Source organism: Chiroxiphia lanceolata, chromosome 6 (genome assembly GCF_009829145.1).
Source record: "Chiroxiphia lanceolata isolate bChiLan1 chromosome 6, bChiLan1.pri, whole genome shotgun sequence".
Taxonomy (NCBI): domain Eukaryota; kingdom Metazoa; phylum Chordata; class Aves; order Passeriformes; family Pipridae; genus Chiroxiphia; species Chiroxiphia lanceolata.
The window spans coordinates 54,394,869-54,409,687 of record NC_045642.1 but is presented as its reverse complement, the minus strand read 5'-3'; the positions used below and the strand labels follow the sequence as shown (position 1 = coordinate 54,409,687).

At 44.5% G+C, this 14,819-nt stretch overlaps 1 protein-coding gene across 2 annotated transcripts in view; it reads right to left on the bottom strand.

Moving 5' to 3' along the window:
• RCOR1 (REST corepressor 1) overlaps positions 1–14,819 on the bottom strand; it is an 81,974-nt gene that overhangs the window by 31,576 nt on the left and 35,579 nt on the right. For both annotated transcript variants that reach the window (XM_032691390.1, XM_032691391.1), the window contains one exon: positions 7,516–7,599. In XM_032691390.1, coding sequence (XP_032547281.1) covers positions 7,516–7,599 — 84 coding nt within the window. The remainder of the gene's footprint in view (positions 1–7,515; positions 7,600–14,819) is intronic.

The following is a 14,819-nucleotide window of genomic DNA, read 5'->3' as shown; positions in this document are numbered from 1 at the left end:
AGCTACCTTAGATAAGACATCCTTTTCCTGGATACTCTCCAACACATTCTCTCTCCTTCAGGTTTTTTTTGTTTGTGAGTTTTAAAAAAAAACCAAAACACCACAAACATCCCCCCCCACCCCGCCACAATCCATCCCAACATATACCCTACCTAATTCTCTTGAACTAAAGTGCTTTCCTGACTCCACTGCTGGGAAAGTGTTAAAATTTCATCTTAATTTAAATATTCAATCAGGATCCAGAAATATCAACCTGCAGCAATAATGATGAAAGAGCTGCTCTGAGATTTCCACACCGTGTTGCAACAGCAACTAGTATAGCAGATGACAAACAAAGGGAAAACTGCAGCTAAGTTTGAGGCAACTCAGCCATTTCTGGGATACACCCATAGCCTTTGAAGCCTGGCATCTTCTTTTTGCTGTTCACAATATTGCTACTATAAGCATCAAAAGTTGCCTTAGCTAAAATGAAATATTGCATTCCTTCACCACCTTCTTTTGAGCATTTTCTGAAGTGCAGCAACCACAGCTGCTAGGAGAAGTGGCCATGACTATTATTTCTACAGCTAAATTCCAGCAGAATCCTAAATTGAACACTAGTTCTCTCATTTCTGAATTCATGGAGTTGCATTTTTCAGCTACTGTATTTGTATCCAAGCTTCACAGCTGCCAGGTTCACTGCATAATATGAAATTTGGATTAGGGATAAACATAAACCTAATTCTGCTTTTCCATTAATCTTTTTTGCTGTCATTGGGACAGACAACAAACTGATATTTCTAGGGAAGGAGCATACACAAACAGCATAATCCTAAAATCGGGGGGTTTGCTGTCTCCACTTGAGCAACAAAAGGTCAGCACCTACCTTCAGGAGATAATCACAATCCCTGAAGTTCACCCCTCAGAGACCTAGAAGTCTTGGCTCTACCTGGCAGCTCTTTTCTAAAGCTAATACTTTTACTACTACTAAAAAAACCCCAACACCTCAACAAGTAAAACCTTGGACACAAACAAGCAGAAAAACCCTAAACAAGAGAATCACAATACACATGCTCCTTCCTTCACAACCTCCCACAGCACTTAGCCAGACACGAAAACCCCCAAGTATGAGCTCAGCTTAAGTTCAACAATACTTTTTTCTCTCTGGTGACAAAGTCTAAGCAGCTCCCACTCTCCCATTCCTGACCAAGGTGGCTGCACACTCTTACTGAGCATCAACACAACCTTTTGGGGAGTTACATTATAAACCAGGTCAGAGACGACAAGGGTTGGAGGAGAGAGGGTACTAAAAATAAAACCACGATTCCAACTGTTTCAAGGATCCTGTTCAGGGGATGATGGAGAGGAGAGACTTAAAAAGCACCTGAATACATACCAGACTATATCCTCTGCCTCACTGCTGCTCCCTGCGGAGGGGTGCCTGTGTGCCGAGGAGGGGGTGGCTCTTAAATAGCCCTGAAGTGTTAATCCCTTCCATTTTAAATGCATCCTGTTAAATAAGGGCTTCATTTTCTAAAAGGGAGATTTTAAGATCAACACTTTCCCCAGTCTACTCTCTCCCATTTGTGCTTTTCCTCTCACATTTATGTATTGTTAGGGCACTCTACACCTCACAGAAAAGAGAGCTAATGATGATAGTTGATGGAGTCCTATGTCCACAGAATTCACAGGTCAAAATAAGTGAGCCAAGGGGAAAGGCTATGTCCAAGCAGAAGCCCTTTGCAAAACAGTTATGGCTCAGCTACACACTGAAAACAGAGACCAGCCACACAAATCACAGTCAGACACATGCAGCAACCTTAGAAGACATTTTCATGTCCATTACTCTGGCAGTCATTTTAAGTCAGAAAATTCAGACAAAATAGAACTCCAAGTTTGTTTAATATTCCCTTCAGAAGAAAAACTAAAGAGAAGTCCAGAGCCCATGTTATGCCAAAATTATCCCTTGAACTAAAGCTGGAGATGGACTCTGGCCACTTAAACCTGCCCTGAGCAATTTTGGGGTTCACCTCACCGTCACAAGAGAGGACAACTACCAAAACTCACTCTCACTCAAAGAAGGCTGCTAACACACTAACAACCAGGACACACTTAGAAATGTGGTTGGGACACTGAAATCCTGAAGGTCAACTCAGAGCTTCTTTGGGTGGAGCACCACACACTCCCAAACAGTTACCCGGCCTGTGGCACAGTTAACTAAAACCATGCCCATCCAAACACCATAGGGTTGATATCCTTAGTAACCATAGCAACCAGCACTTCTTCCTCCATCAGAGTCTCAGCTGGCACATTACTGCCTTCCCAGCATCAGGTTTTGCAGCACATTTAAGGAGCCCTCCCTTTTCCCCAGTCACAGGGTTTGGCCAAACACATTAGAGGATGTCAAAGCACTCAGCTATTTCACTTAATTCTGGCATTTCTCTATCGCCATGTCCCCAGACCATTTCTACTTCCCCTCCATAGTGGGAACAAGATATCTGAATTCTCTCCATGTGCACCAAGGCAGGTGTAACGTAAAGCAGGGAGCCAGCTGCAGCCTCAATAGAAGAGGTGCCACAGAGTAATGGAGACAGGGACTGGTGAATGTCCAAAGCTGGCAGTGCCAATCAACTGTCAGGTCAAGCAGAAGCAGCACTGCAAGACCAGAAGACCCAGCTGCCCTCTACAACCCCACTGCCCCATGGGCACTAGGGACAGTGCCTGCCTGTTCAGTGACACCCATAAACTGCAAATCCATTGGAGACATCCACCAAGACATCAAGTGAGAAAAGAGAACTCCCATCTAGCAGCACACGTATTCTGTCAGGAAGAAAGCAGAAAAATTACTCTCAAAGCACAGCTTATTGCTGGTAAAACAATACATCTTTCCCTCTTGTAGTTCACCTTTGAACTGCAGGTCTATAAAAGCAATCATCACATCCTACCCTCTCACCTGGTATCTATCCCTTGCTCCTGGGCAGCTGCACCATGCCAGCAGTTGCTCATTTCTAAACCAACCCAAAGTCATCTTTATGGTTCCACTCACTGGCGCGCTTGGCACAGAGAGAGACACTGCTGTTTTATTAATAGCTTCCTGCTGGCCCAGCTCTATCCTGTGCAGAGTTTCCACAGCATCATTACAATGCATTTTTCACTATTTCCCCTCCTCCTTCCCCACATGCCACTCAAAGAGAGCAGATGCCTGTCTTCCACCTAGCTGTTCCTCCTCCTCAATGTCACCTTGCTCAAGGCATCATTCTTCCTTCCCTCTCCCTGTCTCCTTCCTCACCCTCTGTGACAGTCCCACAACAGCCTGAACAGTTGCCCTCCATGGCACCAATTCCACAGACAGCCTCTCAGGAGTCTCACTTTGAGAGCAAGCTCTCTGTAAGAGGTGTGACACCAGCCACAGGATATTTGGAGTGGAGTTGGAAGGGGAGCACAGTTATTTTAAGTCCAAATGTTCAGTTACCGCACAATGACATTTCTTTCTTTCTTCTTCAAAAGACACAGGACAAAATTCTAGCTTTGGGCTAACTCTGTGACCTACTCACTAATGGTGACACTGCTGTGCAAGTGACCCCTCAAAGGCAGAAGTCTGTCAGTAGATATGGACCGTGCTGGCAGCATTCAACTTTGGTATTAATATGGGCAAGGCAATAAGTGGTTTGTGTCCACGGTTAATGGTTAACAAGGAACAGGATAAAATAAATGAGCAACGTGCCAACACACTTTTGTTTTCATCTTCTCTTTTACATCCATCATTTCATGGCATCCAGGCAAAAGGTTTCTCCAGTGTGATTAAAACACTGCTTCATGGGACCCAAACGAGCTCTTAACTGTGGGAGTCTGGAGCATCAGGTATGCAGATATCCATCAGGTCTTGGCTGACACACTGGTCTTTCTAAGGTTCCTTTCAGCAGCTTACAGAGACCCTCCCACAGCCTCCATCAGTTTGGCCAGCCCTCTGCCAAACCCATCAGGTACACTGCTCTGAGCATGGTCACAGAATCTGCTCAGTGGTTTTTAGCACCTTTAACAGAGGTGGCTTCCACAAGCTGCACTGATTGCACTGGACTCTCCTGCTCACAAGAGTTACCAGTTCACTCTAAGGAAGAGCTAACATGTGCTGCACTAACTCCCATCTTCACAATGAGCCACAGGAACAGAGAAAAGTCCTGTGTCTTACAGGCACAGGATGGATTAAAGACTTTGGAGCACAAACCAAAGTAATCACAGGTACCAACAGGTTGCTGATTGGAAGGATTTGCTCACCCACACTTCAACCTGAACAGCAGTATTAAGAATGGATGTGCTAGATAGGACTAACAGTACTTAGGGGCTACACCAACCTCCTGAAGACCATATCTCCTTCCACTCACAATTTCACACTGCCAATGAATGATCTACCACACCATGTCACAAAAAAACATGGTTTAAAAAGGCATTGAGAAATAGAGAATACATCATTTCCCTGAATAACTTCCAGTAGTCAATCACAAAACAAACAAACAAACAAACAAAAACCACCAAAAACCCCAAACTCAGGCATTTCATTTCAGTCCATGTGGACTTATTTCACAGCCATCTATTTGTATTATGCACGTCTCTTACTATGTCAAATTTTTCTTCTAAGTGAATAATTGAGAATTTCAGCCTCTTTTCAGTAAGCTAAACAGATGGATTTTGCTTCATATTCAGTTTCCAAAATGTTTCAGTAACTCCTGTCTCCATCCTTTTCTCAGTTTTTAAACTAAAGCCATTATTTCGAGGTTCATTTTCCTGAATGCTGCTGGGTACAGACACAGCAAACTGTACCAGTGACTACCTCACTCTTTACATTCACATCATCCCCTGGGTCAAGCAGGACACCGTGAACCTTTGCTGAATTACCTGCCCACTGTTTCCCCAATATTGCTCTCTAAGCCATTTCTTTCCAAACATCAGACTTGATGTAGAAGGCCAGAGCTTTCAGGACTGAGATTCATAACCCTGCAGTTTGGGCCATTAAGAGCCCATTGCATTGGCAGCAATCCAAGTTAGGAAAAGACCCAAAGTGCTCCACAAGACTGTCAGTAGCATTAATTTTATTTACCACTCTGTCAGTCTACAGGTCATCAACAATTTCATATCAATTCCCACATCACTGATGAAATGTTGATCATCACCAGTCCTCTCACACATCCCCACGGACCCCATTTAATTAGGATTCACTATCAACGATGCCAAGACTTGTCAGTGAATTCAAGAGTCGCTGAAGAGACCTCCTGTCCCCTGATGTTCTTTCATCATAAACCATAAAGCAGATTAGGGAACTCTGCATGTAATATATTTAGTAAGTGCTCTACAGCCATTGCAGAGCACTGGTGTTTTGGAGGAGGTTCTCATCTTCAGAAAGGAAGGGGGACTGAATCAGGCTCTCATGCAATCAGTGCCTAACAGCTGGCTTGAATACATTAGAGCAATAAACTTATTTCTACCAATCAATCCATTTCTAGTCTCGAAAACCCAAAAGCATCTACCTTCAGCAGAATTTGGTTTTCATAGTTCATTTTTAAGTAATGCCAGATAGAGACAGGAATAACTGATATCTTTCAGCAGGATCAGCTCAAATTGACTCAAGACAAAGCAATGACCAACCAGCTCCCTGTTCTCTCATTCTCTGTACAGCTTCCTTTTCCCCATCTGCTGGAGACTTCCTACCACCCCAAGGTCCTCTCAGCCACCTCTCCCAATATTTCCTTGGGTTTTTTACTACTACTAGATGCTTAATTTCACAACTCCATCCACTCTGTATCAATCAGGCACCTTGGGATGTATTTTGTGTGTCATGTATGGTGCAACACCCTCACACTTTACTTCCTCAAATTCCCCATGAAATATTTATTCTTTTTTTTCTGTATCTGTTTTGGAAGGTGAAATAACTGAGACCCTACACTCTTACTGAAATTTTGAGTATTTTGAGAAATTTCTTCTTGCCTTCTTATATTCATATTGTTTTCCCCAACTTTTTTGTTGTACCAACATCAACTGCCACCTAGTTTTTATTCATATGACTTTTTAAATTACCTCCTAGGTTCATGACATCTTAGCAGATATTATATCCTTTCTATGCTCTATAATATGAGTATATTTTTGCCAATTGCTACAAAATTCTCAGTTACAGATAATTTTACTCAATTCCACATATCTTCCCTCCCTTTCCTCTTCCCTCTTCAAGAAACCTGTTTCCTACCAGGCAGGAGTTAAACGTTCCACAAAGCTGAGCTGAGATTCAAAAGACACTCAGATTTGAGAGGCATCTACAGGAATTCTCTGTGTCACAGACAGCCATGAACAGACATTCCTTTCGGTGGCAGAAACAATTTCTTGCTCTTATACCTTTTAAGAGGTTTCTAGCTGTAGATAACTGTCAAACATATTCCTCTCCTCATCAGTCTTATTTAGTTCAGCATGCAACAGCCAGCAGGGAGCAGACAAGACACTACTGGTAGGAGAGAAGGCAGACATGATCCTTGCAAAGCCCTTTTTATCTGTAGATCACAGTACCATCATCCTTATGTAATTTAAGGGGCAACTTGCTCAGTGGAACAAATGCCCCAGGGCAGAGCACAGGCCTTTCATGGCAGAGCCAGTTTGTGCACAATCTCTGCTGCCTTAATTTTCAAATGCCACTACAGCCTCACAAGTGCCTTGTGATGCATCCTAGCCCTTGGGTCTAGGGGAAGAACAGGTATCAAGTTAATATTGCCACCACAAAAACTGCAGAGGAACAGGAATGCAAGATTCTCAATCTTGGTTCCAGAATCAGAAAAGATAAAAGAAAAAAAAAGGTATGAGCGTAAAGTCAAAAATAGCTCTTTTCAGCTCCCTCCCCCAAAAGCACTTAGGTTTAGTTACTGCATTCAAACAGCAGCCCTTTAATCAAGGAGTCCTACTTATTCATGAGGAGAACTGTAGCTAGACAAACCTTTCAAACGCTAGTTCTGCCATCTGGCAGCAGCACTGAGACTTGTTCCCAGACACACACAGAGTACAGTTAATTGCCCTCACGTGGAATTCCAAGGCACTGCAATTGTTCTGGCATTTAAAACCTCCATGGGCTCCAGATGTGGATTTTATTTGTGTCTTTGTGGAGAAAAAGGTACTACTAATTACCAAATGTTTCATGCCCCCCTCCCAATATTTTTCATTTTGCTCTCCCCAGCTATTTCTGTTGCCTTCTACAGCACCAACAGCAAAAAAAGCAGATTGTGTAGGCCCATGGATAAGAATTTATACCAGGGAAGAAGGCATGTCACATTTCTCTTGATTTCTCTGCCCCTGTGGATTTGATGCTCTGAGCAGCTGCCCAGTGGGGAAGAAAGATGATCTGGGGGATTTCTTTGTTGGTTTTTCTTTTTTGAAATTAATTTCTAATCATAATGGAAAGGTCACAGACATAACCTCTCTACCAAAAGTGGCAACTTTGCATTCCTGAAGTGATACATGCAAGGAAAAAGGGGAATAAAATTATTTGAATTTGAAGAGACTTACATTTTGCTTCAGACAGATTCTGGTTAGGTGACCAGACCAGCATGCCGAGATTCTCTCTCTCCTGACTTCTCCTTGCAAGTTTGGCTTAAGAGAAAACAGATACAAACCAAGTTACAGAGAAAGTAATTTCAGATGCAAAATGGATACAAAAGCGACTTATCACACATCTGCAGCTTTTAATCAAGATACAAAACCCATCCACAGAGTTAAAACCTCATCTTCCCATTCAGACCTGAGGCTTTTCCTTGTTTCTTCAATGCATCATCCTCTATATAAAATGACAGATACCGCACACTCACTCTTTCCTGCAGTGCACTAAGCAGCATACGTTAGATCTAAATTAAAAGTTAATTAATGTTTCTCTTCCAGCATACTTGATTATTTTTCTTCCAGCCATCGTTAAATGAAAAAGGGAGGAGCAAGGCTCAGGCAGCAGGCTCCAAGCCCTGGACATCATGAGGCTACACTGTGCAGCTACAGAACCACAGAATATGCTGAGTTGGAAGGGACCCACAAGGATCATTGAGACCTTGCACAGGACCACCCTCACGAGTCATACTATGCACTCAAGAGTATTGTCCAAACACTTCTTGAACTCTGCCAGGCTTGGTGCTGTGGCCACTTCCCTGAGGAGCCTGTTCCCAGTGCCCAATCACCCTCTGGGTAAAGAACCTTTTTCTCAGATCCAGTCTAAACCTCCCCTGACACAACTTCAGGCCATTCCCTCAGGTGCTGTCACTGGTCACCACGGAGATCAGTCCCTGCTCCTCCTCTTCCCCTCATGAGGAAGTTGTAACTGCGATGAAGTCTCCCCTCAGCCTCCTCCACGCTGAACAGACCAAGTGACCTCAGCCCCTCCCCTCATACAGCTTCCCCTCGAGGCCCTTCACCATCTTCACTGCCCTCCTTTGGATACTCTCTAATAACTTTATATCTTTCTTATACTGTGATGACCAAAACTGCATGAACACTTCAGGGTACACACATGCACAAACCTCTCAGATTTCACTTCTGAGCACCTCCTGCCCTGCCCCAGCATACACTTCCATCCCCCATAGTCAGGAATGCCCACCAAGGCGACACTCAGTCCCCTGCAGTCAGGATCAGGTCCTCTTCTCAACTACTCCAGAGGAACCTGTGTGCACTCACACCTACAACTGCGTACACACACCCAAGCTCAGAAAGCAAGTCAGATTTTAACCAGCTTAACACCTGGCTGACACGAGAGCTCTGAAAGTCTCAAGTGAAGATCCACAGCTGCACATAGTTTCAAAAAGCAACCTCAAACTAAGGTACGTTTCACGAATGAGCTCTTGTGAATCTGCTGATGTTTGGTCACAAGAAGTCAAAAAGAGGAGGAGGAGGAGGAGGAGGAAAAAGAGGATGAGAACAGAAAGAAACTCGCTCTGTTGAGTCAGCACAGCCAGCTCAACCACCCGCCCTGGCAAGGAGAAAACTTGCAGGTCTTGTTATGAATGAGTGCCTGCAGTAATACTTCCACTACAAAACATCACATAACGCTCAAGTTTTATGCAATATTTCAACACAATCTTCTCTGCGCTGTGCAATTAGGCATATAACCACCACTTCATAATGCATTAAAACAGGTCAGAAAAGACCTAGTAACACAAAATTACATTACAGTGCTACAAACAGTCATGGCTTGACTACTGTTTTTAACCTGAAATCTGCTCAACTAAGAACAGTCACGGTTTAGATGACAATAATATTTTAACATTAAATTTAAAGTACAAATAGCATGTACTAAAAACAACCAGCTGTCAGCAACATATTTACACTGAACTAACAGGTTTTTTCATGTCAAACACCATGATTATCTTTCACACAGTTTGTTATTTTTTTTTTAAATAAGGTTAGCAACTGCACATACAAGGTATTTCGCAGGCTGTGCACGCTCGTTATTTTCTACATTAGGCAAAAAAAGGAATGAGACAAGAGCCTCTGGTGGCAAGAGATGGGAGGTGGACATCAGGTCTGTACACACAACACAAAGGATGTCTGAAATTAAAATTACAAGTCCTGAAACACTGGGCATTAAATTTTACTTTCTCTCTTATTTCAAGTCTCAGGAATGTAAAGAGAGGCAACCTTAAACTTTCCCTTTTGTCAGCCAGGCTTTACCCCTGACAGGGGATGAACTGGGAAACCCACCTAACTCAGGAAAAGGAAAAAATTTTCTCCTAGTTTCACAGGGTGAATGAACCTCCTCTCCTCTCTGACAGTCAGGCACACGTCCCAGCCGGGCTGTCCCGGTCAGGAGCAGAGCACCACTAACGCAGCTCACCCACCCACAGTAAGACAGGTGAAGCTTCACCTCCCACGGTTAAAACCCCAAGGTACACTTTGAGGTATTGCAGAGGGAGCGCCACAGCCTGTGGCTGTGACCTGCAGCCAGCCCTGGGAGGTGACAACCAGTACAGGAACTGCAGGACCTCATGGCACCCATGGGGTTGGTGAAATGTGTTCCTCATCTCCCATCACGGCTCCCCCACATGCACCCAGGATGTCCCCTTGCAAAGAAAATGCCTTGGGTTAGGAGCTGCCTCCTTCCAGTCACACATACCCTCCCTGGGCCTCATACCCAGAACGGGAGCCTTCGTGGCATCCCCAGGACTTCTTCTGTCCAGTTTCCACAGCCCAGCTTCTTTCTCTCTGCCTCCCTCCAGCCCCTTCGTAGAAAAACCAGCCAAGTTTTGCTGCACTTGCGTATAGGTGTGAAGCAGCACCTCCAATATTCCCAAAATGTTATCTCCTGCTGTCTCTCCACTCAAGCCCACACCTATCCACCCTCAGGCCTCATTCCTTGACAGATGTAGGGGCCAGTGCAAAGCACACAGAACGGTTAGGTCACAACTCATGCTTCTCTGCAAAGGACAGAAGCACCTGAAGGCCAACACACATAGAAGGTTGGAGGGTAGGCATGTTCCTTAAACATCCACAGAGGCTGAGATTCCCTCCCTAACATCCGAGATGCTGGCCACCCAGCTCCTTCACTTTCTAGCACCACTTCCTCCCTAACACCCCTTCTCAAGCCCACAGCCCCTACATGTATTGTCCCTCACACACAAGGCAGACATGACAGGCATTCTTCCAAGTCCAGTGTCGACCCAATCATAAATACACACAGCATAAGCATTCTTCCTTCATGATGTACCAAGGAAAAACTTAAGAGCTTGCTCAGAATTTGGAAGCACATTGAAATGATTGCTTCAGAGCAACAGCCATGAGAGCAGAAGATGGGTCTTAGAGCTGTTACATCCCTTTCCTGCACCATTCCAAGCACAGCTGCAAGGCTCACCATCACTGGGAAATTCTTTCCCCTTACCCCTGCTTCAGGACAAAGAATACCAGGGTGAATACTAACACTCTGCACTTCACTGACAAAGCTAAAAAGATAATTTAATTTAATCTGTTATATATTTCATATAAAAATAGCCATGTAAGATGGGCAAGTGTTAGTCTTTTTTTAGGGGAACAGATCAATTTAGGATCAATGGGGTTTGCTTGTTTAAGCAACTGCAGTTAAACCAGTGCAACCCGTGTTTAGAGAAGCTGTACACTGGTAGACAAGATGACCTGACATTTCAGATAATCCTGCACTTTCATCTAGGCTACCCACCAGATATTTGTCAAGTCTCTGCCACTGCCATTAGTTCCTATCACAGCTGTTGTGGGAGCAAACACTCTAATCACTTTCCCACTGCCAGCTTTCCCATTTGTCCCAAGTCTGTCAGGAATCACAGACACTTCCTGCATCCCCAAGTGAAAGACCATCTACTACAAGCAGCATCCCCTAAGTTTTGTTTCACTGTCAGAATTCACATGGGATGCAAACTCCCACTGCTTCTACCCAAACAGAAAAGTGCAGCCCTAACCAGGCACAGTATCATGTTGCTTTTTCCACAGCAGTTCCCATCCCTTTCTCTTCTCTCACCTCTAGAATATACCCCTACTCCACAGACTATACACTAAAACATAGGAGAGAACCAATCCAGCTTAAAACTCACTTTGTGAAGAAAATGTTATTTTTTTACAGTGGTTTACTGCAAAAGCCCAAACAGTTCTACTGTGCAAGGGAGGAGAGATGAAGCAGGGCAGAACACCCATATATCAGCATCATTCTAAAGGTTGTGGGGGCCTTTTTATCCCCCTCTGAAGCTGTGAGGACACATCTTAACACCAGTGTGTAGAAATACATTGGTTTGCACAGGAGAGAAACAATACCACCACCGAAATTCCTATCACTTCTGCCCATAGGCCAAAGCTCTCCATCCCTGGGGGCTCCATGAGCTAAGGGACAGGCCTGGCAAGTGCAAGACTAGCACCTTGCAGGATGTGAAACCCTGATCCACAGCAGTCAAGGCTCTTCCCCAGCTTTTGGAAAGCTGTTACAAGACTGCCCCACAGAAAAACAAGACAGAGGTTCCAACCAGCAGAAGCAGTCAGTTCAGACACCAAGTCACATCAGGTTGATTTAAAAAACAAAACGTATCTTGTGTCTTTAAAATATGTGTTTTCCCTGCTGTGAAGGTTACTACATGGGTCAGTCTCACTCTCTAGTATCTGTCTGTCCAATTTTCACTTGCATACACAAAGATGTCAGTTCTGCTCTCCCACTACCACCCACAAAGTTTAAAGCCTCAGGGCTAAATCCACCTCAGACCCCACACCTGAGTGATCTCAGCTCACAAAGGAAAAGAACAAAGAGTGAAGTGAAAGCAAAATGATTTTTTGTCAATACAAAAAAAACCCAAATGCCCCCAAAAAAGAAAACAAACCCAGAATCAAAACTCTTCAAATCTACTCCCTCCCAGAGCCAAACTCCTCTGCTGAATTTAGTCCAAATTAGAGAGCAGATGGTCAACTATGCCAGGACCCTCTGCAGAAACAGAGGAGAAAGGCAGAACTTCCAAGTTCCTTGAAAGAAACTTCTTAAAGGACACCAAGCCCTAAATACCCTTGCAAGTCCCCCGATGTGTCTATTAACTTAAACCCTGGGTCTAGACCCCCCATCCTATACCAAGAAATATGCATTTTATCTCCTCGCATCCTCGGCATACTTCTGCAGATACTGTAATTTCATATTTACTCTTAGGCAAACCAAAGTTGCACCAGTGTTGGAATGAGGACTGTATTAAGAAGCTCAGTGTTGAACATGCCGCAGAGTTTGTCATCATGAATAATGTGGACATGAAACCACAGATCTCTGTTCTGGCTCTCTCCAGAACGTTGCGAGAGAGCCAAGACGTGCACGTGCCCTGCAGTCTCCTCAGCCACCGCACTCGGCAGAGTTGCTGCAAATGGACCACAAAGCAGGGCTGGAAGAAACAAGGCTGCTTCTCTCCCCACCTCCACCTGGGTGCTGTGAAGCCAGGACACCCAACAGGGAAAGGGAAACGGGCATGTCTCCAAACAAACTACCAAAGGTCACCATGCTGCACACATCAAGTCCCTCCTTACAGGTCAGAAAGTACCCTCCCCATCCTTCTGACCCCTCCCCAATTTCAAATTACTCAGAGTAACTGGCATCAGCACAGAAGGAAACTTGTGCCTGGCAGTAATACCACTCCCTTCATCCCACCTGAATCTTCTTTTGGTGAGATGAACTACAAGCCTCTGAAGAGCTGTGTCAAAAGGCCAAAGGGTGAAGCTTGCACCTCACAGCTTGAATCCATCCTCACCACTTCTGAAGGGAAAGGAGATCCTGCCCAGCCAGCATTTCTCTGCCCTCCTGACACATTCCCTGCCTCTCCTCCCTCCTTCCTATGTTGACTCTGGCATTTATCCCTCCAAGCCAAGCACAATCGCTAAAAGTAACCTAGCAAAATATGAAGCAAACTGCATTTTTCCCCAGTTATTAAATCAGCTGAGAGGGTGCACAGGCAGTGGTCAGACCCATGTGGGTGGGGGGCTCTGCCTTCACCCACACCACGGTTCAGCAGCACCACTGCAAAAGAGAAGGTGGGAGATTGTTTCCCCTTCCACCACCACCATCTACTTGACAAACCAAAGCAGGGGTAAAAAATGTAATCCAACAAAAAAGCCAGGTGTACCTGTTGGCTTTAACTCAATACCAATTCCTAGTTTTCCAGCACATATCCTAAGAGACAAGGAAGAAGAGTAAGAAAGCAGGGACAGCCAGGACACCTCCCTCAGTCACAGCATCACTTTGGTCTGCGCCTTAAGGACCACTGATGGAACAGACACCACACACAGAGAGTGTGCAGGAAGGCAGAGCCTGTCAGCAAGCAGGAGCACAGCGCTGCCTACCTCGAGCCTGACCCATCACGTTTTATTTTCCTTCTCCAAGTTAGAGAAGAAACATGCCAGAATAAACTCAGTAGGAGCCGAGGCCTCTCAAAGAGCCACCAATCACTCTGTTGTCTGTTATTTTGCTTCTGTGTAAGGGAGCGGTGCCAGCTCCCAGTTGAGGGACCTGCTCCATCTCACAGCTCTCCCCAAGGATGCTGCATGATCCAGCCACAGCTGTGAGCCATTCAAGCGCTTTGTGCTTTGCTTTTGACATCTGTACTGACCCCTCTGGGAGATGATCCTCACCTCTTGCCAAGACACTTTCCTCCCCATTCTACCCTGCCCAAGTCAGAATGAGGCTCTGCCAGGAGACCTCCAGCATTTTCCATTCTCCATCCTTTCAGTAATCTGTGATGTTTTTGCTGTTTGCACAAGGCATTTCAGAGCTACTGAACCCCTCTGGATTTCAAAGCAAAGCACACCTACACATTACTATGCGAGAGCCCTGCAACACACACCAGGAAGAGCGGGACCCTGCTGCTAGTAAGATCCTTTTTTTATTCAGAATTGGGAAAAAGTAACTCAGAAAAGTAGGTACACTGTCAGGTGTACCTTGATACAGATACATACTTCTTACCGCCTCTGGAAAGCAAACAAAAGCCTTAAATCAAAGTTTAAAAAACACTTGCCATAGAACTATAGGGAACTCTTCAGGTACTGATCTTTTGCAAAACAACACGTAAGAAAAGACTTCCAGATCTGAACAACGTCTTTCAAAAAGTTAATAAGGTTTATACAACAACAACTGAAATCCCCAAGGTACAGGATGGCAAGATTTCCACCAACAAAAGCTACTGCTTTACTAACAGCACTTGACAATCGCCCCTTCATTTTTAAATCACACATTGCAGGTTTAAAAAGAAAGAGCAAGAAACATCTCTTCCTTTTAATATGTAACCCTGAGCAGTATGTATAAAATATGCATTGCATAATATCCAAAGGTGAATAGGTGTTTTTATTGTTTAGGAAGA